The sequence below is a fragment of the Drosophila virilis genome, unplaced genomic scaffold (genome assembly GCF_030788295.1).
Source record: "Drosophila virilis strain 15010-1051.87 unplaced genomic scaffold, Dvir_AGI_RSII-ME tig00001990, whole genome shotgun sequence".
Classification (NCBI taxonomy): Eukaryota; Metazoa; Arthropoda; class Insecta; order Diptera; family Drosophilidae; genus Drosophila; species Drosophila virilis.
In genome coordinates, this window is record NW_027212877.1 from 161,465 (window position 1) to 189,106 (window position 27,642).

The following is a 27,642-nucleotide window of genomic DNA, read 5'->3' on the forward strand; positions in this document are numbered from 1 at the left end:
TGTATTGAAGGGACTGGAAGGGTGACAGGCTGGTTACCCCTTTTAGGCTTGAACTCATGAACAATCATGTGTGGTGGCCAAAATTTGGGATCACAAATGATTGGGAACATATCATGTGAAACATTTATTTTGAATGATGATATTTCACGAGGGGTGGAGAAATTAAATTTAGTTATTGACACGCTAGCAGAAGATTTGCTAGCAATATAGGCTGCCAATGACTCAGAAGTGGTGTCCGACGAAAGTCGAGACACAAAAACTTGCCTACGAGGGGCAACTACCGTTAAAGTAGGCGCTGATGGGGCTGTAGGTAATACAGGAGTTGGAGGAGCTAACGAGGCACAATGATTGTTTTTAACAATCAATTGCTGGATTTCGTGACCTTCAGATGTTTCCAGCGCGCTTTGTGGTGAAATACTTTCAGCCATCAAGGTTGTGCGTACGTTTTTCGAAATCGCATCACTATGATTGTCTCTTTCTTTCTCACTTACGATTTCCTCGACTACCTTTGGTGCCATGTTTCACAGAATTCATCGTCTTCTGCATCGTCGTTAACCGACGTCTTGTTACCTCCCTCAACCAAATGCAGCATCCAATCTCCTCCTGCGGCTCCGGCTGCATCCCCGGGATTGTACATAATTGCTTTTAGGGCTGAGCCCAATTGATGAATTGAGACGCTGTCTTCAAACTCGATGCTGTAGGCGCCTAAAAGGGAAATGAATTCGCTCTTTGAATTTCTTAATATTTCGGTGTATTTTATTTCCAATGATTTGCAATGTTTTAAAATATAAATGGCCGTAGGCTTTATTTTACGATTCTCGTCCGTTCCGTACGGATACGATTTCAAATTTGAATTCTTTTTTTATTGTTCTTGTTTTGCTCGAAGTATCGATATCTCTAGGTCTTATAGGTTCTGAGATTCTTGCGTTCATACATACGGACAGACGGACAGACAGAGAGACGAACATGGTTAGATTGACTCGGCTATTGGTGCTGATCAAGAGTATATATACTTTAAGGGGTCGGAGATGCTTCCTTCTATCTGCTATATACATTTGGATTTTGCAAAAATACTATATACTCTTATACCTATATATAATGGGTTCAGGGTATAAAAACAGACCATAAACCATTAACAATTTTGTTCTCAATGACAAACCCCAGTTCTAAATTAACGAGTATGAGACTTAAATTAGAGAAGTATAATTTTACAGTAGAGTACCTAAGAGGCAAAGATAATTTTGTAGCCGATGCATTGTCACGGATAACAATATCTGAACTAAAAGACATATGTGCTGGGTGCAACAGAAAGGGGGTCTTCTGCAAAGTTTCATTAAGATAACTTTAAAACTGAGAGACTAGTTCGCAAAGAAACAGACAGACAGACGAACAACGCTAGATCGACTCGGCTATTGGTGCTGATCAAGAACATATATAGTTTATGGGGTCGGAGAGGCTTCCTTCTGCCTGTTACATACATACATAGTGTAATCAATACTTTCGAGGTCGAAACAGACGTACTATAGAATATTTTTAATTGTAGCTGAATTGGTGGGTAATACAAGTTGGGTTATTAACTGGATTTATAGCTTTGCGGTAGTAGAGAGGAGGTGGCGATAGGTATTAAAAGAAAGATACTTGATATATATATACTTTTCTAGATTTTTATTTACTCTTTGGCAACAGAGTAATTTATCGATTATCGGAAACAAACTCAATCTGCGTATGGATTAGGAGTACCTACAGCTAAAAATCTAGCTCATAGGTTCTGAGATCATTGAGTTCATACATACGTTTATTTGTTCTTAAGGCTGTTGTGGATGAAAATAAATAATGATACACATATAATGCGATGTGTTTGTGTGTATGTACATGCAGGTGAATAAGCATAGTGATTCATTCTTAAGTAACGAAATACAAATCGATTCGATATGCGATTATTTTCTTAATTATAATATGGAGAATATTTCTCGCAAAATGCTCTTAAATATGCTTTTATGTGAGCAGTAAACGAGTGGTACTCAGTGTGTTTTTTTGGGGTTAAAAATTATTTTGTTGTCTTTTCTATTGTCCGCCGAAGTGGGGGTTCAATGGACCGATGTAGAAGCATGTTCCGGATATCGTAAATCATAAGTCAACTAGAAGCCACAGTGTGATACCACATTTATTATTAAGTGGTTTCCTCGTGGTGACCCTGGGTGATTCTCCACATTTTATTTGGACAACCAGACAGTTGACCAAAGCTGTAATTTTGTAGAGCTTTGTTCGACGTGGAGTTGCGTTTCAACCAAAACATAGCTTTTTGAGGTTTGATGCTGGCTCACCTTCCACCAATAAGGGAATGCATTGCGTCCGCCTAGCATTCATTCAATTCCTGGAGGTGCGAGAGTCCGACGCATTGCTTCGACTCGTATTTTCGAATACCGTGAGATTAGGCCAACATGACAGGTACTCACGTAAAACACAATGACTTTTCTGTGCCTCAAAGCGAGCAGACACGTGGCTTAAGTGAACAGTGTAAATTAGATATCTGTAGGGAAATATGTAATAAACGAGTGTTTAATAAAAACTTAGCTATATATAAGCCCTTTCAGAATATTATTCAGTGTTTCAATATTTCGTACAGGCCAAATGCTACCTCTCTCTCTATGTCTACAACAACCACTCCACTAGATCACAGCCCTGTACTACCTATACTATCGGGCAGTAGTTTCGCACCAGCTACACTAGCGGGCCTGGGTTACGCACCAGCTACACTATCGGGCCTTGACCTCGCACCAACTACACTTGCGGGCCTTGGCCTCGCATCTCTTGCACTAGCAGGCTACAGCCTCGCGCCTCCTGCTCTGCCGGTCCTTAGCCTCACACCAACTACACTAGCCCTCTAGGTTAGGATGAACCTCCGATGTTTAGCACATGTAAGTAACCGCCCGAGTATATAAAGTCAGCTTTTTTTTCACCTTATTGCTAGTTTCATCCACTTAGTCCTTATGAGTTTCCTAAACTAAGGCCCTGCCGGACTGCTTTGGAGCCCTAGCACGTGTACTCACTCTAATCGTTGTCCAAAAAGTCCGGCTAGCTCGCTAGCTCGCTTAGTAGCTTTCGCTCTTCGCTGTCTAAGCTGCGCTCTCGAAGGCAGTGTTGAGCAATCGATCAGCAACGCACGGTTGAAGCGGCGTCGGGCAGTTAAATTTAAACTAGGCTCCTTGCCTTAATTAGCTTCAATACCTTGGCACATTGCCTTAGCTGGTCTTATTACTAATACAATGTTTACATACTATACAATACTTATATCCTAAAACTATAATTATGAACTGTGGGGTGGCTACATTAGTGGCCGCCTCACACTAACTGACATATCGCCTATTCGTTGCTTATGTTATTCCCTTTCCTAGCAGTGCAGCTCACAATATATGGAACCTACTTTCCTATGCTTAACTTATTCTACGGTTACTCAGGTCTGCTGCGCACCCTCTTCTTCTACGTCCATTTGCTCCGGCTCCCCTCCGTCTTCGGTCATCTCTTGGTAAAACGGTTTCAGTTGTGATATGTTGGCTACCCTCTTCTTTCGTTTGCCTGGCCCTACTAGGCGCAAAATATTAGGCGATATGAATTTGACAACCCTGGGTGCCAACATCGAGTCCAACGAAGGCCGCAACCCCGGCTCCGCAGGTTGTTGTGTCTGCCCTGGTCCTTCGACGCGCGCTGGAGATTGCTGTGGGCGATATAAAAAATTTCTTTTAACCTATCCGCCTTCCTAGGGTCGAACGCATTAGTTGCGGACCTTGCGTCACCTGATCAGGAAAGCGGGACTGAATCCTGTCGAATCCGCCACGCTTGTGTTGACCGCTAGCGATATCTCCGGTAAGAGCTCGCCCCACTAACTCTGATGGCCTTCGATAAACTGCGCTATCATAGTCTTCACAGTCCGGTTTGTCCTCTCGGTAGGATTCTCTTGCGGACAATATGGGGCGGTGTACTGGACCTCTACGCCCAAGGACTCCAGAAAAGTTTTGAAACTACGGCTTGTAAATTGTACCCCATTGTCTCACACGAACTTTTGGGCACCCCGAACCGGCTCAAAATCCTCTCTCGGAACGTCGTTTTCAAATGCACCGCCGTCGCTCTCCTGAGAGGGAGAAAGCGTCATGGAACACCAGTAACATGGTGTTGCCATGTTTCGACCGTGAAAGGGGCCCGACGAAATCTGGGCACAGTACTGCCATCGGTTCTGCCACTTGCCTCTTCAGCAGATGTCCAGCCGGCTTGATTTGCTCGCTCTTGAACTGGTAGGTTTCGCAACACTTCACGTACTCGGCGGCGTCACGGAACATACCCGGCCAATAGGGCTTTGGGCTAGCCTCGACACGGTTTTCCTCACGCCTTGATGAGCGGCCGTGGGAGCATCGTGGCATTCCGCCAATACCCTCTGGCGTTGACTACTGGCCACACATAGCTTCCAGGGAATGTAGTCTTCGTCGTCCGTCTGGTGGCCCGAATGCCTATAGATATATGTCTTCCGGGAACTTGGCCGGCTCCTCGGCGGTTGTAGCACGCATAATCGCGACCCACTTGCAGGGTGACTCGGCTACCACTGCTTGTTGACAGGTCTCTAGAGGATGTCTTGATAGTGCGTCGGCCACGAAGTTGAGCTTACCTCGACGGTAGTGGACGTCGAATTGGAACTGTTATAGCACCAGTGCCCATTGCGCGATCCTGTCTGAAGGGCTCTCGATCGAGTTGAGCCACTTAAGTGCCAGGTGATTCCGTTATTACGTCGAAACGGTACCCTTCTAGGTAGCAATGCAGCTTCCGTATCGACCAAACGATTGCCAGGCACTCTTTCTCGGTGACGGAATAGTTCACTTCGGCGTTCAGCAACTTTCTACTCGCGTACGCTATAACCCGCTCCTGCCCTTTTACCGTCTGCGTCAGCCATACTCGATCGCGTCAGTCTGTAGGACGAATCTGGCGGAAATGTCTGGGCAAGCCAACACCGGGGAGGTCGTCAAGCTGTCCTTCAATTGACGCAGTGGCTCCTCCTGTTATTGATCTCATGCCCATTTCCGCCCGCATAAGAGCGCTGTTAGCGGCTGTACCTGAGTTGCGAAGTTGGGAACGAAGAGCCTGTACCATGACGCTATCCCGAGACACTGCCGAAACTCCTTGCCATATTTGGGGCCTTTAGGTTACGTATCGCCTCCACCTTCTCTGGATCGGTACGAATTCCTTCCCCGCAAATGACGTGTCCTAGGTAGAACAACCTTTCATGGAAGAAACTGCACTTCTTCCTATTCAGCCTAAGATTAGCCGCCCTTAACCGGTAGAGCACCTCCCTCAAATTCTCCTTTATATTGACAAAGCACTTACAGATACCTACATCTAGATGGAAGCGAGTGGGTGAAAGGAATATGAGTGAACACACGGGAGGAATTGGTTTCTACTTGACCAGCAACATATTCCAAGCATACACACTCCACATCTATATGTAGGCAGCCAAGCATTGTCCGGATTTATTTAGGATAGATGTTTACAAATTCCGGTTTACAAAATTTGAAGCTTCATATAATCACAAAGTTTTTCATATGGTATAGTTAAGGGTTTTATCCCGATATGATATAGCATTACTAGTATTTGGCAGGGCAACGCTAGGAGAAACATATCTGCTTGACACAAAAGGCAGAATGAAAAACATATCGAATACCCTGCTGCTGCAGTGCTAGGTATGATAGAGTAATTTAACTGGGTACCATACTAGTCGTTTGAGTGTCTCTCCTTTCATAGAGACTGACAGCCATGGATTTTAATGTAAACAGTAATTTTATTTATGGGTAATGTTGTGTGTTGTTCAACTGGATTAATGGCTGGGACATCAGTTGGATGATGCAAAAGTTTAGTGGGAGTGGGCGATTGTAATATGAACAAGTTGCCGTCAGCATAGCAAGAACATACACGTTTGCGGTCTTGGCATTGTCTCTATTCTTGTATGCAGAACGGAAAACATGGACATATTGAATAAAAGTATTGCCTTGCAAAGCTTGTTAGAATAGTCTATCTCAGTAAGTTAAGAAGATTGGGAAATTGTTTAATATGAACAAGCTGCCGGAACGTACATGGTTGCGGTCTTGGCATTGTCTCTATTCCAGTAAGCAAAGCGGGAAGCATGAACGTATTGAATGATTTATAATGCATTGAGAAAACTTATGGGAATAGTCTAAGTTAGCAAGTTAAGATCACGGGAATTTCCAATATGAACAAGCTGCCGTAAGCATATCTAGAAACATACACGGTTGCGGTCTTGGCATTGTCTCTATTCATTATACAAGACGGGAGTATGTTCTTGGGAGTATATTACGTGTTGAAGGAGGTGAAACAGGATTGAAGATTCCAGTATCTTTGGGGTACAGCTCTGGTGCAAGGGGTTTGTAAATAGGGATCGTTAGGATAGTTATGAAGGGTTTCCTAGACGGAGAATATATATTGAAGACATTTATAAAAAGCTCGCAGTACATTATGAAGATCATCTGCATGATAGGCATAGTGAGTTAGAGTCAAGTCTGTTTGCTCACCTAGGCTGTACATGGTTTTAAACAGGGCCTCCGGTATACGAGACAAACTTGTACTGTTCGTTGTAATGCATATCAGCAGAGATGCGCATGAAATTGACTTGCCAGAAGACCAGTGCATAATGTGTGAGAGAGTTAGTGTGGGTCTGGTCACGGTAGAGCCGGCCAGGTGTTCGTGCACAGGGGGCATACACAGGGGCATGAAGGCTTGGAAGCAGCGTGAGACAACTTAATTTATATGGGTTGCGCTGGCTATTTATATCGATGTTTGGGTCCCAGGACGAATATCAAGTGCATCGTAGTTCGTCAAGCATAATCTTCATCCATGAAGTTGTTATGAGTTAAGGCTAGCAGAACTATTTCAGAGTATCAAGCATTAGGCCACCAGTAAAGACATTCTCTCAAACATCAATCTTCGTGTTGTGGATTACCAAGCGTAAATACATCAGTGGTATGACAGGGCATAAGGTGATGAGTATCAAGTACAATATTCAATATAAGGTATTGGGTGTAATCTTCATAATAGTCCAGTGGACCAGTGAGTAAGGTTGCGTCTACCAGGTGGGTGTATCAGGATTCAGCCCATAGTCACAAGAAGCGAGAGCATTCGACGTGGTGCAGATGGAGACCTCCGCCATCTCTGTTGCTGTGTATGGAGAGCATAAGGGGCCAGGTACAAATACACGCGTGGCAGGGTACATGCAAAAGAAAAAGAAGGTTAGTTATGCTGTTTATGCAGTGGGTACTTACTTGGCGGGACCAATTTAGTTTATTGTCTAGGTGAAGCCCCAAATATGTTACAAGATTTTTGACTGGTATGATATCGTTGTTTATACTAATGACAGGTGTGGTGATGTTGTTGCGTAAGGTGAAGAGGATATGGGCCGACTTATTGCCGTTTACTTGAATGCTCCATTTCTTGGCCCATTCAGCAAACTGATTTATATGATCTTGCATGTAGTTGCAGGCAATTTCAGCGTTGTTGGCACTGCACAAGAAAGCAGTATCATCAGCATATGTCGCTGTTAGACCATTGATTTTTGAGGTAGGGCGTTGATCCGTAGATTGGATGCGTGTGGCTATGCAAGGCATGTCGGAGACATATATATATTGAAAAGCAGTGGCGCCAGTACACTGCCTTGTGGGACGCCAGCTAGTATGGGCCGGATAGTCGATTGAATTGGTCCAGATTGTGTAGTAGGGGTATTACGGTTGGTAATTGTGCTTTCTGTGTTATTGCTACATACACAGAAGGATCGGTCAGATAGAAAGGATTTCAGTATTTTATAGAGAGATTAACTAGTGTACATTCGTAGCTTAAAGAGAAGACCAGCATGCCATACTCGGTCAAAAGCTTGTTGTATGCCTAGAATGACGCCTGATGTGTAGTCACTTCTTTCGAAGGACATGTTGATGGGCTCAACTAGGCGGTGTACTTGTTGTATTGTGTTGTGTCCTGCACGAAAGCCAAATTGGTGGTCCGGTAGTATGGCAGCACAGTGTAGTTTATCGTCAACAGGTGATTTCAATTCATCAATTAGACGCTCATAAATTACTTTTTCGAATAGTTTCGAGACTGTTGATAGAAGGCTTTATCGCCCGGTATGACTTTAGTTCAGATGTGGAAACGTTGCCACCTTTTAATATCATTCTGATTGCAGCGCATTTCCATTATGATGGAAAGTACTGCAGGCGAAGCATGTTGTTGAACAGGAGCAGAAGAAATAGTTTGCCTTTTTTAGGCAAGTGTTTTAGTAGGTAGTTGTCAATTCGATCGATGCCAGGAGACTCACGAACTCTTAGCTGCCTGTTGTAGGCATCCAATTCACAAAGCGTAATATGGCGCAGGTGGCAGGTTCGTGTGGGGGAGGATAGCAGATCGGTTCCATTGAGGAAGCGCTGTATTCGGTGATGGTGCGCAGTTGGTGCAAGCTCAAAGGGAGTAAAACGAGCTTGGAGCTCATCATCACCTTTGCAGGGTGACTCGGCTACCATTGCTTGTTGACAGGTCTCTAGAGGATGTGTTGATAGTGCGTCGGCCACGAAGTTGAGCTTACCTCGACGGTAGTGGATGTCGAATTGGAACTGTTGTAGCACCAGTGCCTATCGCGCGATCCTGTCTGAAGGGCTCTCGATCGAGTTGAGCCACTTAAGTGCCAGGTGATTCCGTTATTACGTCGAAACGGTACCCTTCTAGGTAGCAATGCAGCTTCCGTATCGACCAAACGATTGCCAGGCACTCTTTCTCGGTGACGGAATAGTTCACTTCGGCCTTCAGCAACTTTCTACTCGCGTACGCTATAACCCGCTCCTGCCCTTTTACCGTCTGCGTCAGCCATACTCGATCGCGTCAGTCTGTAGGACGAATCTGGCGGAAATGTCTGGGCAAGCCAACACCGGGGAGGTCGTCAAGCTGTCCTTCAATTGACGCAATGGCTCCTCCTGTTATTGATCTCATGCCCATTTCCGCCCGCATAAGAGCGCTGTTAGCGGCTGTACCTGAGTTGCGAAGTTGGGAACGAAGAGCCTGTACCATGACGCTATCCCGAGACACTGCCGAAACTCCTTGCCATATTTGGGGCCTTTAGGTTACGTATCGCCTCCACCTTCTCTGGATCGGTACGAATTCCTTCCCCGCAAATGACGTGTCCTAGGTAGAACAACCTTTCATGGAAGAAACTGCACTTTTTCCTATTCAGCCTAAGATTAGCCGCCCTTAACCGGTAGAGCACCTCCCTCAAATTCTCCTTTATATTGACAAAGCACTTACAGATACCTACATCTAGATGGAAGCGAGTGGGTGAAAGGAATATGAGTGAACACACGGGAGGAATTGGTTTCTACTTGACCAGCAACATATTCCAAGCATACACACTCCACATCCATATGTAGGCAGCCAAGCATTGTCCGGATTTATTTAGGATAGATGTTTACAAATTCCGGTTTACAAAATTTGAAGCTTCATATAATCACAAAGTTTTTCATATGGTATAGTTAAGGGTGTTATCCCGATATGATATAGCATTACTAGTATTTGGCAGGGCAACGCTAGGTGAAACATATCTGCTTGACACAAAAGGCAGAATGAAAAACATATCGAATACCCTGCTGCTGCAGTGCTAGGTATGATAGAGTAATTTAACTGGGTACCATACTAGTCGTTTGAGTGTCTCTCCTTTCATAGAGACTGACAGCCATGGATTTTAATGTAAACAGTAATTTTATTTAGTAATTTTAGTTAGAATAGTCTATCTCAGTAAGTTAAGAAGATTGGGAAATTGTTTAATATGAACAAGCTGCCGGAACGTACATGGTTGCGGTCTTGGCATTGTCTCTATTCCAGTAAGCAAAGCGGGAAGCATGAACGTATTGAATGATTTATAATGTATTGAGAAAACTTATGGGAATAGTCTAAGTTAGCAAGTTAAGATCACGGGAATTTCCAATATGAACAAGCTGCCGTAAGCATATCTAGAAACATACACGGTTGCGGTCTTGGCATTGTCTCTATTCATTATACAAGACCGGAGTATGTTTTTGGGAGTATATTACGTGTTGAAGGAGTAGAAACAGGATTGAAGATTCCAGTATCTTTGGGGTACAGCTCTGGTGCAAGGGGTTTGTAAATAGGGATCTTTAGGATAGTTATGAAGGGTTTCCTAGACGGAGAATATATATTGAAGACATTTATAAAAAGCTCGCAGTACATTAAGATCATCTGCATGATAGGCATAGTAAGTTAGAGTCAAGTCTGTTTGCTCACCTAGGCTGTACATGGTTTTAAACAGGGCCTCCGGTATACGAGACAAACTTGTACTGTTCGTTGTATTGCATATCAGCAGAGATGCGCATGAAATTGACTTGCCAGAAGACCAGCGCATAATGTGTGAGAGAGTTAGTGTGGGTCTGGTCACGGTAGAGCCGGCCAGGTGTTCGTGCACAGGGGGCATAAACTGGGGCATGAAGGCTTGGAAGCAGCGTGAGACAACTTAATTTATATGGGTTGCGCTGGCTATTTATATCGATGTTTGGGTCCCAGGACGAATATCAAGTGCATCATAGTTCGTCAAGCATAATCTTCATGGAGGTTGTTATGAGTTAAGGCTAGCAGAACTATTTCAGATTATCAAGCATTAGGCCACCAGTAAAGACATTCTCTCAAACATCAATCTTCGTGTTGTGGATTATCAAGCGTAAATACATTAGTGGTATGATATAGGGCATAAGGTGATGAGTATCAAGTACAATATTCAATATAAGGTATTGGGTGTAATCTTCATAATAGTCCAGTGGACCAGTGAGTAAGGTTGCGTCTACCAGGTGGGTGTATCAGGATTCAGCCCATAGTCACAAGAAGCGAGAGCATTCGACGTGGTGCAGATGGAGACCTCCGCCATCTCTGTTGCTGTGTACGGAGAGCATAAGGGGCCAGGTACAAATACACGCGTGGCAGGGTACATGCAAAAGAAAAAGAAGGTTAGTTATGCTGTTAATGCAGTGGGTACTTACTTGGCGTGACCAATTTAGTTTATTGCCTAGGTGAAGCCCCAAATATTTTACAAGATTTTTAGCTGGTATTATATCGTCATTTATACTAATGACAGGAGTGGTGATGTTGTTGCGTAAGGTGAAGAGGATATGGGCCGACTTATTGCCGTTTACTTGAATGCTCCATTTCTTGGCCCATTCAGCAAACTGATTTATATGATCTTGCATGTAGTTGCAGGCAATTTCAGCGTTGTTGGCACTGCACAAGAAAGCAGTATCGTCAGCATATGTCGCTGTTAGACCATTGATTTTTGAGGTAGGGTGTTGATCCGTAGATTGGATGCGTGTGGCTATGCAAGGGATGTCGGAGACATATATATATTGAAAAGCAGTGGCGCCAGTACACTGCCTTGTGGGACGCCAGCTAGTATGGGCCGGATAGTCGATTGAATTGGTCCAGATTGTGTAGTAGAGGTATTACGGTTGGTAATTGTGCTTTCTGTGTTATTGCTACATACACAGAAGGATCGGTCAGATAGAAAGGATTTCAGTATTTTATAGAGAGATTAACTAGTGTACATTCGTAGCTTAAAGAGAAGACCAGCATGTCATACTCGGTCAAAAGCTTGTTGTATGTCTAGAAAGACGCCTGATGTGTAGTCACTTCTTTGGAAGGACATGTTGATGGGCTCAACTAGGCGGTGTACTTGTTGTATTGTGTTGTGTCCTGCACGGAAGCCAAATTGGTGGTCCGGTAGTATGGCAGCACAGTGTAGTTTATCGTCAACAGGTAATTTCAATTCATCAATTAGACGCTCATAAATTACTTTTTCGAATAGTTTCGAGACTGTTGATAGAAGGCTTTATCGCCCGGTATGATGGAAAGTAATGCAGGCGAAGCATGTTGTTGAATAGGAGCAGAAGAAATAGTTTGCCTTTTTTAGGCAAGTGTTTTAGTATGTAGTTGTCAATTCGATCGATGCCAGGAGACTCACGAACTCTTAGCTGCCTGATGTAGGCATCCAATTCAGAAAGCGTAATATGGCGCAGGTGGCAGTTTCGTGTGGGGGAGGATAGCAGATCGGTTTCATTGAGGAAGCGCTGTATTCGGTGATGGTGCGCAGTTGGTGCAAGCTCAAAGGGAGTGCTTGGAGCTCATCAGCAAAGGCTTCAGCCTGGTCTTCGGTAGATTGGCACCAGTGGCCATTTTGATTTCGGACATTGTGCTAAGCATGTGGCTGCCGTTTAAGATTTTTGGTGGCCCGCCATAAATTAAAAGCGCCTTTCTTCGAAGGATCTGCGTTGTTGAGCGTATGATCTATATATTGCTGGCAGTGGGAGCGAAGCATAAGGGTGAGTTGACGACTAGCTGCCATTCTTGCCAGCGGTCATGCCGGCGTGAGCGCATCCAGCGTTTGCGTAGTCTGCGTTTTTGGCGAATGAGGTTAAGGCGTTCATTCATTTGGGTAGGCGGAAGACGAAAATGACTGTCAGTGCCATTATTGTTGCTGTTACTTCGAATATGTAGGACAGCCGCTGGAGAGTTTGAAGCTCTCGCAACATTGCTGAGGTTTTGTAAAAAAAGGCATATCATATCATCAATGTCAATTGTAGAGGTGATTTCTACATTTAGGTTTATGACAGATTCTAGGTGTTGATTGAAGACTGTTAAGTTGGAACGCTCTGTTAGTAAGCGATGACAGGGTGTACGAAGACGACTCCTTCGGTTTTGATATAGGGGATTTTGATTAGTGATTGTTAGTTCCATCCTAACTAGTAGCGGTAGGTGGTCGCTGTGTAGACACAGAAATCAAGAACACTTGGGGTGTGTGTTATTTGATCCCGACCAAACCAAACTCAGATCTACCTCTACACACCTACACCATCGGGCCGTGGCCTCGTACCATCTATGCTAGCGGGCCGTGGCTTCGCTCCAACCACACTAGCGGGCCGTGGCCTCGCACCAACTCCACTACCTAAATACCAACGGGCAACGCCCACCCCGGAGCCACAATCTCGTATCGCATGCCCCTCGTTCGAGGTTAGGTCGAACACCGGTTACTTCCGATGTTAAGGTAAGCCGGGTTACCAGGAAACAGGGAATAATCAAATACTTTCTAGATAATTACAACGTTGGCACTTTAATCACTATTATTCATTCCGACCTTATCGTAAATCCTAAGCTAAACCCTGCCGCACTGTTTTCTGGAGCCGTGCGCTCCACTATACCATCTATAATTTCGTTTATCTCGCGCAGCACTTCTACTCACCCTTAACGTTCAATCACAAGTGCCGGCACGCTCGCCGGCAAGCCATGCGCTCGCTTCGGCTGCTCAACTTCGCCGCGAGCTTTCGCAACTTCGCCTCGGAGCTTTCGCTCTTCGCCGCCGAATTGAAGTTGCGCTCTCAAAGACGGTGTTGAGCAACCGATCGACAACGCACGGTTGCAGCGGCGGCCGGCGGTTAAATTCAAACTCACTATTTAAATCAATCATAATATTCGCGGCTCCTTGCCTCTTTGCTACTAATCGAACTGCTTATATTACTGATGGCTCCTTGCCTCTTATTTCACTAAGATCTTAACCTAATATAATTAATACTTATAACTAAAGAAAATAAATACGTTGTCCCGCCAGCGGCTCCTTGCCGTAATTTGGCCAAAGGGATGACGGCTCCTTGCCGTGAAAACTGTGGGGTGGCTGGTCTCATTAGCCGCCTCATACCCCCCTCACTTCAGACAGGTGGCGGTCACGTCGCCTTTCGCGTTCAGCGTAACGCTGTACTCGCTCTTCCCGTCGGACACGTGGAACCGAGTACGTCGACACCACAAGCGGCAGATTCGCGCCTCTCTGGCGATTAGGTCCACCACGCCCGACGACAACGGTGTTCCAAGAGGAAACACCTTCCAGCCTGAGGGGGTAGAATCGGGCACGACGACGGGGCCCTCCGGTTTTACCCCAACATCAGCACTGTGGGCGATCGCCTCGACCTCGGTGTCGGGTTTCTTGGGGTGGCTCTCCGGTGTGACCCTCAGGTCGGCACTGCGGGCGACCGTGTCGACCTCGGTGTCGGGTTCCTCCTCCTGCACTGAGTCCAGGCTAGTGTCCCACCCGTCGATGCCGTCGAAAAGGTCCACTATGTCGTCCCACAACTCGCTGTCCGTGGGAGTCTTTAGAACCATGGGGGAGGAATCCTGGGTTGGACTCGAAAGCTTGGGTGACGAAGCCGTCACCACCGCGTCCTCTTCCTCGGACCAGACTTCATCCCGGCCTTCCTGGCGAACCGTGAAGGAACCTATTCGGAATGGCGCCTTGCCTTTTTGCAGCGGCGGTTATCCTTCCCGAGCTTGGGAGGACCCTCCTGGCGCTCTCGGGGCGAACGAGGCACCCACCGCTGCGATCCTTCGGGCTTCTCGGTCTCCGTGCGAAGCCTCTTCGTGGCCGACGAGGATGCTCCCTCGGGACTGGGTCGGCGATGGCCTCCACTCCGGCGACGCTTGCCCCTCTCCGTCGACGATGGCGGCTGCGTCGGCGCTTTCCGCCGGGACCTTCTTTGGCACCCCCCCATTCGCGTTTTGCGGGGTTCAGACGGGGTTTGTTGGCTACCGCGGGGACTTTTGGTAGGTACCGCAGCGTTATATTGGGAATCTGGCTGCCCGGGTTTACCTCCAGACGGTGGGTGGCAAAGCGGCGACGGAATTCCGGCTCGTCCTCCGTTGACGGGTCCCCTCCCACTAAGGGTTCTGGGTCGAGGCTCAGCGGGTCTACTTCCCCGTCGTTTGCACGGATGCCGTTCGGCACCTCCGTCGGTGGCGACTCCGCGTCTCCGGCCGACGGGGATATCTCTTCACCTACCGCCTCCACGTCCTGCGCTGGTGGTGTGTGCTCCTCCGTTCCGAATGGTGCGGACTCTTCCTCGTCCATCTCGCCTGCCGCGGTTAGGGTTGCCGGCTCTGATGATTGTGCCGAGTGGGATGCGAGGGGCGGAGATGCAGGCTCTTCCCCGTACGGTGGCGTGTTCCGGGCGAATGGTGCCTCCACTAACATTGTCGTGACCTCGACAGCCATCAGCAAGACCATCCCGTCTAGTCTCTCCATTATGCTGGTCCGCCGGGAGAATAGTGTATGGCGGAACTGGCGAGGCGGTCCTTCTTGCCGTTCTCTTCGATTGTACTCACGCCCCCTGGCGTAGGTCGCGCGGACGGCCTGCGGCTCCCGGCCCGGGGAAAGGCTCGGTGTCCCCACTGCTGTTGTCTTCGTCTGACGATATGTCGATAACTTCGGGTTCCATCTGGAAGTTCAGCTTATTGGTTAACTTACTCTTTACTTATTTGTTAATGTCCTATTCTCTCAGTGCGGCTCACACTTTACTATGCCTATTCTAAATTATGTTGTTAATGTTAGTTTTATCTAAGCTTAATCATAATAGTTTCGTTGGGCGACGGGTGTTGCTCTCACCCTTCGCTTACTCGTGGGCATTTGCGTGCCCGATCTTCGTCTTCTTCGTCGCTCGTCGTCTTTCTGTAGAATGGTTTCAATTGTGAGATGTTGGCCACCCTCTTCTTGCGGTCGTCTGATTTCACCAGCCGCACAATATTGGGGGATATGAATTTGACGACTTTGTAGGGGCAAATTTGGGTCAAATTTATGTGCCAACTTTGCGGCGAAACCTTCGGCAGCGGTGGAGAGCTGGTGCTGCCTCAACAGGACCATCGAGTCCAACGAGGGCCGCCACTCTCGTCTCCGCAAGTTGTAATGCCTGCCCTGGTCCTTTGATGCGTGCTGGAGGTTGCTGTGGACGATATCAAAAATTTCTTTTAGCCTATCCACCTTTGTCCTAGGGTCGAGCGCACTAGTTGCGGACCCCGGAGTTACCTGATCGTACAGAGCTGCGGGTAACCGAGGTTCCCTGCCCTGCAACAGGAAAGCGGGACTAAAGCCCGTTGAATCTGCCACGCTCGTGTTGACCGCCAGCGAGATCTCGGGCAAGAGTTCATCCCATGAACTCTGGTGGCCCTCAACAAATTGCGCCATCATGGTCTTTACAGTCCGGTTAGTCCTCTCAGTGGGATTCTCTTGCGGACAGTACGGGGCGGTATACTGGATCTCTACACCTAGGGACCCCAAAAATGTCTTGAAGCTCCGACTCGTAAATTGTACCCCGTTGTCGCACACAAACTTTCTAGGTACCACGAACCTACTTAGAATCCTCTCTCGAAACGCAGTTTGCAGGTGTGCTGCTGTGGCTCTTCTGAGAGGGACCAACTCCATCCATTTCGAGAAAGCGTCATGGAACACCAATAGCATCGTGTTTTCATGTTTCGACCGTGGAAGGGGTCCGAAGTCCGCGCAAAGTATCGCCATCGGCTCTGCCACCTGCCTCGTCAGCATGCGACCAGCCGGTTTGAGTTGCTCACTCTTGAATTTTTGGCAGTCTTCGCAACATTTCACGTATCTGGCGGCATCGCGGAACATACTCGGCCAGTAGTACCGCTGGGCTAACCTCGCCACCGTTTTTCTGACACCTTGATGTCCGGCCGTGGGAGCATCATGACATTCCCGCAGTACCCTCTGGCGTTGACCACTGCCTACGCATAGTTTCCAAGGGATGTAGTCCTCATCGTCTATCCGGTGACCCAAATGCCTATATAGCTGTCCGTTTTCCTCGGTGTAATCCGGGAACTTGGCTGGGTCTTCGGCGATTCTAACACGCATACTCGCGACCCATTTGCAGGGGGCCTCGGCCACCACTGCTTGTTGACAGGTTTCTAGAGGATGCCTCGACAGGGCATCGGCCACGACGTTGAGCTTCCCTCGACGATAATGAACGTCAAATTGGAATTGTTGCAGTTCCAATGCCCATCGCGCAATCCTTCCTGACGGGCTCTCGATCGAATTCAGCCACTTGAGCGCTAGATGGTCCGTTATTACGTCGAATCGGTACCCTTCTAGGTAGCAACGCAACTGCCGGAATAGTTTACCTCGGCCTTCACCAACTTTCGGCTCGCGTATGCTATCACCCGCTCTTGTCCATCGATCGTCTGCGTCAGCACTGCACCGGGGCCATACTCACTCGCGTCAGTCTGCAAGACGAACTTGGCGGAAAAGTCGGGGCAAGCCAACACAGGGGCAGAGTGCCCCTTCTTTAAGAGCGCTGTGAGTGGCTGTACCTGGGTCGCGAAATTGGGTACGAAACGCCTGTACCATGACGCCATCCCGAGACACTGTCGTAGTTCTTTGCAATTTGTTGGGGCCCTCAGGTTTCGTATCGCCTCCTGCATTTTTTCGCTCCTATTACCACGATGTCGTCTAGGTAAGCGAACGCATGAGGCTCCATCTGCGGCCCTATTACCGTATCCAAAGCGCGCTGGAATGTCGCACACGCCGAGTGTGAGCCGAATGGCATCACCCGCCATTGGAAAAGACCTCTTCCAGGGACTGTGAACGCCGTACACTCCCGGCTATCGGCTGCCATCGGTATCTGCCAGTATCCGTGCTTCAAATCCAGAGTGGAGATGAACCGGGCGTGGCGCAACCGCTCCAGGATGTGGTTTATACGAGGCACCGGATAAGCGTCCGGAATGGAATGCGCGTTGAGTTGTCGGTAGTCAATGCACATACGCCACTCGCCAGTCTTCTTCTTGATTAAGACGATCGGGGCGCTGTGCGGACTACGCGACGGCTCGATGGCATTTGCCCTGATCAACTCATCCACTTGCTCGTCGATCACCCTCTGCATGGCCGGATTCTTGGGGTAGTACCTTTGCTTCAACGGCTTGTCATCCTTCAGCCGGATTCGGTGCTCCGCGATGTGCGAGATTCCCTGCAGCCCCTCGAAGAGAGCCAGCTCTAACTCCAGGAACTCCCCCAGTTATGGGTCCAGACCCGCAGGCCAATCCGCCTCTTCGATGCCGTTATCGCCCCATCCTGGGACCATTTCGATTCCAGATAGAAGTCCGTGGCCGCTCGATTCTGGCGATCGCTCCTGGCCTTCTATGTCCGTGTGGATTCTGGTTATCACTCCTACTCCGCCCTTTCTCTTGCACGTTCCCGCCGTGCCGGTTCCGTAGCCATTAGAAGTCTGCTTTTGCAGCTCTATGCGCCACCTCTTGGGTGTCGATTCGGGCCGGACTTTACTCCCCTTTTCCTGACCTTTTCCGTCGAAGGCCGAGCAGGTACTCCCTTCTCATAATTTGGGAGGCCTGCCTTTGGCTCCCTCTGTAGCCGAGCAGGTGCTCCCTTTCCATGCCTTGGGGGAGGCCTTCCTCCGGCTCCCTCTGTAGCCGAGCAGGTGCTCCCTTTTCATGCCTTGGGCGGCCTTCCTCCAACTCCTCGCTCGTTCCTGGCCTCACGCCGGTTGTCGTCGCTGCTTCTAGGACCTGTTCCACCTCGCCGCAGCGTATTGTGGTATTCATCGCCCCCAAAAAATTCATACCCAGGATTACATGGTCCAGCATTGAGGGCATGATGAGCATCGTCATGCTGATCGTTTTTCCCCCTAAGCTGGCGTCTACTCTCAAAGCCTTTTCTACCTCTAGGGTTGACCCATCTGCCAGGCGGATACGTGCCTGTATTTCCTCCGCTCTTCCCCATGAAGCTACGAGTGGCTCCGGTATCGATCGTGGCGGGCATCGTTCGTCCGTCAATCTCTACCGTAGCGACGATCCGGCCACCGTCTACCTTCAGTGGGTGTCCTATTGCTGCGTTCCGTGTGTATTGGCGCCGACCCGATCCTGGTCCGGACGCCGCCGTTGCCCGTTTCCCGTCTCCGCGCGGCGGCAACACTCCCGACTACTTCGGCCCCGGCTTCCACATGCCCAACAAAATAAGACAGGGGCGTTGGGACATTCCCTGGCAAAATGCCCCTCCTGTGCGCACCTACGACACGCCCGTCGCGGATCATATCCATTCCCGGCCTCTTGGCTCATCATCTGATGGGCCGCCTCTGCGTGAGTTGCAGCGGGTGGGGTGGCGACCCTGTTGTCCACAACGGTCGTCCCGGATCCGCTTGGAGCAGACCGGAACGGATTGAGATGTCCCGAGGACTGCGCCGTCCTCGCCCATTCTGCACTATTTGAACTAGAGACACCCTGACCCAAGGGTTGGCTGCCTGAGTACTCCGCCCTCTGCCTCACGACGGTCTCGTATTCTACGGCCAGTTGAGTTAGCTGGGATAGGGTAGAAAAGTCTTGCCGTCGCACATAGAGCCTGTATTCCGGAGCGGCGTTTTCGTAGATCCGATGCAGCTCTTGTTCCGGCTCGTATCTAGCGTGGTGCATAAGAGCCCTCAGCTCTATCAAATATTCCTTGAACGCTTCACCTACGCGCTGCCTCCGGTATCGGATCTCGTCCTCAAGCCTCTCAAAGTAACGAGGGGGCAAGAAAAACTCCAAGAAATCCCACCGAAACACGGCCCACGGCACATCCCTTAGCCCACTGCTCAGAAACCAACGAGCAGCCCTATCGCAGAACACCTCGCTCATTGTTCTGGGCATACGGTCGAGGGCTATACCATAGGTGATAGCGCGCTCCTCGAGGTCCTCTAAGAACCCAAGGGGATCGGAGCGTCCATCGTACCTCATACCCCACTTCCGAACTTGCTCCGGGACATTGGGAAGTGGCCTCGCCTCCGATGGATGGTGCAGCCTAGTGTAGCAGGGACCACCACCCGGTTCAACAGGGGACCTCCCCACCTCTGCGTTGACCGCAGTTGCTCGGGGGTCTTCATTTGCACCGAGAGCAGGAACTGCCTCCACGCCCGAGACGGTCAAGCTCGGGGTGGGCGCCTGCAAAAGCCCGTACAGCTGATAGCTTCTGAGGTCAGGTTCCGACTTTTGCGTGGCCGTCCACCAAAGTCGGGTGGGACGCCCCAAGATGGCGGCTCAAGAGTTTTAGAATACTGGGATTCCAGCTCGGTGAGCCGAGCCCAGATCCCAGTCGAATGACCGCCCTCCTGCACGTAGGTGGACAGCCGCTTACGTAGCTCCTCCACGCGCCCCTCTTTTTCCAGGCCAAACTCCTGGGCGATCACCACTAACTACTCTTTGCGTCGCTGGTGAATCCAGCGGACGCCTACCCCCGGGTTTTGACACTCACCTGCCTCCATCCTTTATTGTACACCTCCTTGCTAGTCGACGTCGCTGTTTCCCTCTCTTCCCGTTCTAGGGGTTCCATCGGTCCCTTTACAATTCCTCTCTCCTTTTCTTGGTGTTGGTGTCTTTTCACTTTTACGCCGATCTTGCTCAGCCACTTTGGTTCCTTTTAGTTTTCTTCTTTAGTTTTTTTTTTTTCTTTTTGTCTTTATATCTTTCACCAAACAAAAATACAAAACAATATTTCACAATAGTATTTACCCCCCTTTTTTTCAAAAAAAAAAACTCAACAAAAGGTATTTCAGAATTTTCTTTTCTCACTTTTCCACTTTTAGGCTGTTCCTTATGTGGTCGCTGCCTTTATCTTTATTGTGAACCTCGGTTGATTTTAATTTTATTATTATCCACTCATTTTTATTTATTTTTGTTTAATTAATTTTATTTATAAAAGAAAATTTTATTATGATTCACTTATTTTTATTTACTTTTGCTTAATTAATTTTATTTATAAAAGAAAATTTTATTATTGTCCACTTATTTTTATTTGGCACTTGTTCCGCTCTTATTGTTCCCTTTGTTCACATTCACTTGAAGGGTGACCACTTCACTGCCCCGACAGCTGTACTCACGAATTCAACTTTTCACCGCGCGTAAGTTGGATTCGCCCCACTGTACAACCGCTGCCGCGACGCCTTAACGGTCCTTCGACGCCGACGTCGACTGCGCCGCGCGTGTGGGCACCCGTGTGCGAGCGTGGTCTCGACGTCACCCGGGTGGCGCGTGCGCGCTGTACTCTCACGACCGACCGTTATGTTTTCGTCTCTTTATCTTACTTGCCGGCTTGCTGCTAGCATTTTTGTCACTCACCAGCTGCACGTGTTCATTTTCTGGCTATGCCTAACACAAGGTATAGGAATGTTCTCTGGGGTATACCGGACTACTTAATACCCTATTTTCATATTTCGCACTTACATGACCTTCTCATCTTCTTGCTCTCTGCTAGGTTACCTTCCCTCTAGGGTATACCCAACTAGAAATACCCTATATTCTTTTTTTTTTTTGGAAAATACCTATTCGGGCATGCTTGCGGGCTTTAATCCGCCGACATGCCACACCCCTAAACGCCTCATTGTCCCTGCTCGGGCGCCACTTGTAAGGAAGCTTCTGGCCGGGGTATAATTCTCAGTCTTACCAGGTCTAGCGAGTTACAAGTTATTTATAATTTCGCTGGGAGAGCGGGCTTAAAGGGGGGGAAAGATGAGAAAGGAATATATATGGAAAACAATTTCCGTTAACGAAAATGAAAATATAAATATATATTTTTACTCTAGAACTTCGATTTAAAGGAGAAAACAGAAGGAAACATCAAAAAGAATATATATGGAAACTAATTTCCATTAGTCGCAAATGAAATTATTGTATTTGAGTAAACAGAAGAAAAGTTAAACGTAAAGGATAGAATAATTATTTAAGAAAAATATCCTTTGTCGAAGAGGGAAATATATATTCCCACTGCCAGAACAAGAACTATTTTCAATAATAATTTTCGATTATTAGAAAGAAGGAAAAGTTTTTATTTATTAACTGCCGAAGACAAATATATCTTTTTAAAAATGAAGGGATAAAACATAAATAACGAAAATATGAAAAGGTATATGGAAACCAATTTCCATTAAACGCAAATGTAAAATAAATATATATATTTTACTGCCAGAACTTCGATTTAAAAGGGAGGAAACAGAAATAACGAAAAAATCAAAAAGAAATATATAAAAACTAATTTCTATTAGACGCAAACGAAAATATTTTATTTGAGTAATAGAAAATTAAACAGAAACTATTTTGAATAATAATCTTGAATTGTTAAAAGGGAGAGAGTGCTTATTCATTAATTGCCGAAAATAAATATATTTTGGAGAATGAAAAAGGAAAAATTAAAAACGGAAAGATGAAAAAGAAATATATATGGAAACTAATTTCCATTAAGCGCAAATGAAAAAATATATATTTTTACTGCCAGATATTTGATTAAAAAGGAGAGAAGTACATTTTTATACCCTTGCAGAGGGTATTATAATTTTGTCGTCAAATGTGTAACGCATAGAACGAGACATATCCGACCCCATAAAGTATATATATATTCTTAATCAGCATCAACAGCCGAGTCGATATAGCCATGTCCGTCTAACCGTCTGTCTGTTTCCATGCGAATTAGTCCCTCAGATTTAAAGCTTTCCTAATGAAACTTTCCAGAACTCCCTCTTTCTGTTGCACGCAGCACATATATGAAAACCAGCTGGATCGGACCACTATATCATATAGCTGCCATAGGAACGATCGGTCGAAAATTAACTTTTGTATGAAAAAACATTCTGTTTATCAAGATATCTTGACCAAACTCGGCATTTATTAGTTTTACTTTACTCCCCATATATATGCAAAATCCTATTAAGATCGGACCACTATATCATATAGCTGCCATAGGAACGATCGGTCGAAGATTAAGTTTTTGTATGAAAAAACAATTTGTTTATCAAGATATCTTGACCAAACTCAGCATTTATTAGTTTTACTTTACTCTTCATATATATGCAAAATCCTATAAAGATCGGACCACTATATCATATAGCTGCCATAGGAACGATCGGTCGAAAATTAAGTTTTTGTATGAAAAAACATTTTGTTTTTCAAGATATCTTGACCAAACGCGGCACTTATTAGTTTTACTTTACTCCTCATATATATGCAAAATCCTATTAAGATCGGACCACTATATCATATAGCTGACATAGGATCGATCGGTCGAAAATTAAGTTTTTGTATGAAAAAACATTTTGTTTTTCAAGATATCTTGACCAAACTCGGCATTTATTAGTTTTACTATGCTCCTCATATATATGCAAAATCCTTTTAAGATCGGACCACTCTATCATATAGCTACCATAGGAACGATCGGTCGAAAATTAAGTTGTACGAAAAATCTTTTTGATTATCAAGATATATTGACCAAACTCGGCATTTACTATTTTCCCGGTGCTTCTTAGATAGGGGCAAAGCACTATGAGCATTTTGAAAAGGTTGGGTCTGTAAGGGTATTAGATCTTTGGCGTGCCGAAGATAGCCCTTTTTCTCGTTTAGAATAAAAATAAAAAAAGCAGAACAGGGATTAAAAAAAATGAAGAATACTTGATTTGAGATTTAAATTTTAAAGAAAAGTTTACATTGTGAGAAATTATTTCTCAATTTTGAAGTGCTTCAGTCGAAATTTAGAAGCAGACTCGGGCACCTGGACAGGTATCGGCAGCACATCCGTATAGTTCAATGCCATAGTACCAGGCAGGGGCTATGATTTGTTTATGAATTAGTAGTTTCCTTTTTTGTGGTAGCTTGGATATGTTAGCAGATAGATCCGTTACTACGTCGAAACGGTACCCTTCTAGGTAGCAACGCAGCTTCCGTATCGACCAAACGATTGCCAGGCACTCTTTCTCGGTGGCGGAATAGTAAACTTCGGCCTTCAGCAACTTTCTACTCGCGTACGCTATAACCCGCTCCTGCACTTCTACAGTCTGCGTCAGCCGTACTCGTTCGCGTCAGTCTGTAGGACGAATCTGGCGGAAATGTCTGGACAAGCCAACACCTGTCCTTCAATTGACGCAATGCCTCCTCCTGTTATTGATCCCATGCCCATTTCCGCCCGCATAAGAGCGCTGTTAGCGGCTGTACCTGAGTGGCGAGGTTGGGAACGAAGCGCCTGTACCACGACGACATCCCGAGACACTGCCGTAACTCCTTACAATTTGTCGGGAGCCTCAGGTTACGTATCGCCTCCACCTTCTCTGGATCGGTACGTATTCCTTCCCCGCAACTGACGTGGCCTCGCCCGGAAGAAACTGCACTTCTTTCTATTCAGCCTGAGATTAGCCGCCCTTAAACGGCAGATAACTTCCCGTGCTCCTTCGTTGCCCCTATTACCACGTGTCGTCTAGGTAGGCGAACGCATGAGGCTCCACTTCCGGTCCTATGACCGTGTCTAAGGCTCGCTGGATGGTCGCACACGCCGAGTGCAAAGCCGAATGGCATCACACGCCATTGGAAAAGACCTCTTCCGGGGACCGTGAAAGCCGTACATTCCCGACTATCGGCTTCCATCGGTATCTACCCGTACCCGTGCTTCAAATCCAGAGTGGAAATAAGCCGGGCGGCACGCGACCGCTCAAGGATGTGATAAATCCTGGGAACAGGATAAGCATCTGGGATTGAATGCGCGTTGAGTTGCCGGTAGTCGATGCACATGCGCCATTCGCCAGTCTTCTTTTTGACTAAAACGATTGGGGCGTTGTGCGGATTTCGCGACGGCTCGCTGGCCACCTGCCGGGATCAGCTCATCTACCTGTTCGTCAATCACCGTCTACATGGCAGGATTCTTCGGGTAATATCGCTGTTTTAATGGCTTGTCGCCCTTAGCCGGATCCTGTACTCCGCGATATGAAAGACTCCTTGCAGCCCCAAGAAGAGTGCCAGTTCCGATTCAGATCCGCTGGCCACTCAGTCTCTTCGTTGCTGGGCTCGCTCCGCGACTCACCCAAGCGTTTGGTCGAATCCTGCGTGAGACCCCTTCGACGTTCCCTTCGACGTTCCGTGAACCCTTCTGCCAGACGAATGCGCGCCTGTACGTTCTCCACTCTCCCCCGAATCGCCAACTTACGTACGCAGTTCCGGTTCCGGTTCCAGCATCTTCCCACTTCCGCAGGGGCCGTCTCCGGCGGGGCTGGGCCAAACCCTACCTCTCTCTCTATGTCTACAACAACCACTCCACTAGGTCACTGCCCTGTAATACCTATACTAGCGAGCAGTAGCCTCGCACCAGCTACACTTACGGGCCTGGGCCACGCACCAGCTACACTATCGCTCGCATCTCCTGCACTAGCGGGCTACAGCCTCGCGTCCTGCACTGCCGGGCCTTAGCCTCACACCAACTACACCAGCCCTCTACGTTAGGGTGAACCTCGGATATTTCCGATGTTTAGCACATGTAAGTAACCGCCCGAGTATATAAAGTCAGCATTTTCTCTTCATCCCTTGATTGTCTCCACTTTATTGCTAGTTTCATCCACTTATTCCTTATGAGTTTTCTAAACTAAGGCCCTGCCGCACTGCTTTAGAGCCCTAGCGCCCCACTGGACACTTATTGGTTATCAATCGCGCTCCTTGCTCGACATTAGGTTCAATACCTTGCCACATTGCCTTAACTGGTCTTATTACTAATACAATGTTTACATACTATACAATACTTATATCTTATAACTATAATTATGAACTGTGGGGTGGCTACATTAGTGGCCGCTTCACAGTATAAAAAACGAACAGTTTTAAAGCTATCTTAATGAAACTTTGCAGAGGTCCCTTTTTCTGTTGCACGCAGCACATATGTCAAAAACAGATGGACCGGACCACTATATTATACAGCTGTTATAGGAACGATCGGTCTTGACAAAACTTGGCATTTATTAGTTTTACTAAGCTCCTCATATGTATAAATGCAAAATACTATTACGATTATGCAGGAAGACAAGTCAGTTGTAAGCAACAGCCGACGCAGCTTTGTTATCCAAAATCTGATCCTGATGTCACCTATCGTTGCATCCACGTTTTGATGCTTGACCCTCAAGTAAGTCATGGCTGCAAATGCTGACTGGATGGCATCGACAGAAACATGCAGCTGTATTGCCCGCACAGGTGTTGGGCCGAAGTAATGGCGCGAGCTCCGAAATTCTTCCACGTTGGTCATATCCTGATGCCTTTTACTAAGGGTTCATCCCATTGCACATTTCGTCGCCAAATCTCACGCATTAGTAACTTTCCAGTTATCATGAGGCTAAGAAATCCCAGAGGATCGAATGTTGACATGATCAAGCTCAAGAACTCCCTCTTCGTAGGAATTCGCTCCAAATTTAGAACATATCGGGGTACTTTGTGGTATTTCATGTTGAATTTGAAATCGTCCGTGGCTGGTTGCCAACACATGCCTAGAATCTTTTCTTCAGCTTCGCCCCATTCGATGCTCCTAGCAGCCCCATGTTGGCCCAGCGCGTCAGCGTCAGATGGCGAACTGGAACTAAGCTGGCACAATTCAAATCCAGCATTTGCATGTATTTTTTCTTATTCTTGTTGATATGGTGATGGCTTTGCGTTCATTATCAAAACTATCCACATAGTCGTCCACATAGTGGCATTCAATAATAGCTTTAACCGCGCGAGGATCTGAATCCTGAAACTGCAGGGCATTCAAGGTCTTCACATACTGTGCGGCGCTTGGCGAATATGCTGCTCCAAACGTCATTACCCTCATCTCATAAACATCAGGCTGCCGGTGATCATTGCCGTTTCGCCACAGGAATCGCTGGGCGCATCTATCCTGCGGTCGAATCATTACTTGATGGAACATCTTTCGGATGTCTCCACAAACGCCAACGGCACCTTCCCGCAAATGGTATGGATAATGCCGAATTCAATGAAATATCACCAACCTTTGCTGCTGCTTCGAACACCAGTTTTACCGGGCTTATTTGGATTTTTAACTCCAAGTGTGGAAGATACCAAAGTCTGTTGCTGTTGGCTAAAGCAACCTCATGCTGCTTCAATCGTCGAGCATATCCTTTATGAACATAATCGTCCATAATTTTCATATAGGCTTGTTTAAACTGATCGTTACGCTTCATCTTTCTCTCAATGTTGACAAATGTTTTGTATGCCATATCATAGCCTCGCGGCAACTCAACTTTATCACGGTTCCATAATAAACCCATCTGATAACGTTCTCCTAGTTTCACCGTGGTGTCTTCGAGTATCCTCTGTGCTCGTTCATCGTCGCTGGCTACGACTGGTGACGTAAGCTTCACACCGAAGTTTTCGATATCAAAATAGTCGTTTACCATCTTTTGGATTGCATCCTCCTGCGACACTACTAGGAGATATGACTTTGTTGACGTTACCGTCGGTTGACCTCTTACCGGCCCAAAAACCACCCATGCAAGTTCGGTGGCTGCGGCATATGGTCCCTGTGGTGCAAATTTTTTTGTTTGCATTGGCAGTCCAAGATGCGCATGGTCAAGTCCAATCAGAAGTTTTGGTACCGCCCCGCGATACGGTTTCATTGGAAGACGTGCACCGTTGCCCCACATTTGGACGTCACGTTAATGCAGGCTTTGCATTGGTAAGCTCAGGTTGGACACGGCGTACACATTTCGCAACACATGACGTTTGCGCTTGTCCGCTCCACTCACTTTCATGCTAACCACTGTAGTTGGCTCTCTGGTTGCTCTTCCACCAAACCACTGTATATTTAGTTGCCTGTGTTTCCCTTTCATATCTAGATCGCGGAGTATCTCGTCGTCGATCATCATTACAGACGAGCCCTCGTCGAGGAACGCGTACGTATCGATCCGCTCATTGGCCCCGTGCAGTCACCGGCAATATGCGGAGTAGTAGGCGTTA

At 47.1% G+C, this 27,642-nt stretch overlaps 1 protein-coding gene across 1 annotated transcript; it reads right to left on the reverse strand.

Moving 5' to 3' along the window:
- Positions 1 to 24,608: 24,608 nt before the first annotated feature.
- LOC138911682 (uncharacterized) lies at positions 24,609 to 27,329 on the reverse strand. Its single transcript, XM_070211068.1, has 4 exons — positions 26,676 to 27,329; positions 26,360 to 26,563; positions 25,995 to 26,268; positions 24,609 to 24,946 (listed from the first exon to the last, which is right to left on the reverse strand). Exons 1-4 carry the CDS (start codon positions 27,327 to 27,329, stop codon positions 24,609 to 24,611), a joined length of 1,470 nt encoding a protein of 489 aa, XP_070067169.1.
- Between the last annotated feature and the right edge of the window lie 313 nt (positions 27,330 to 27,642).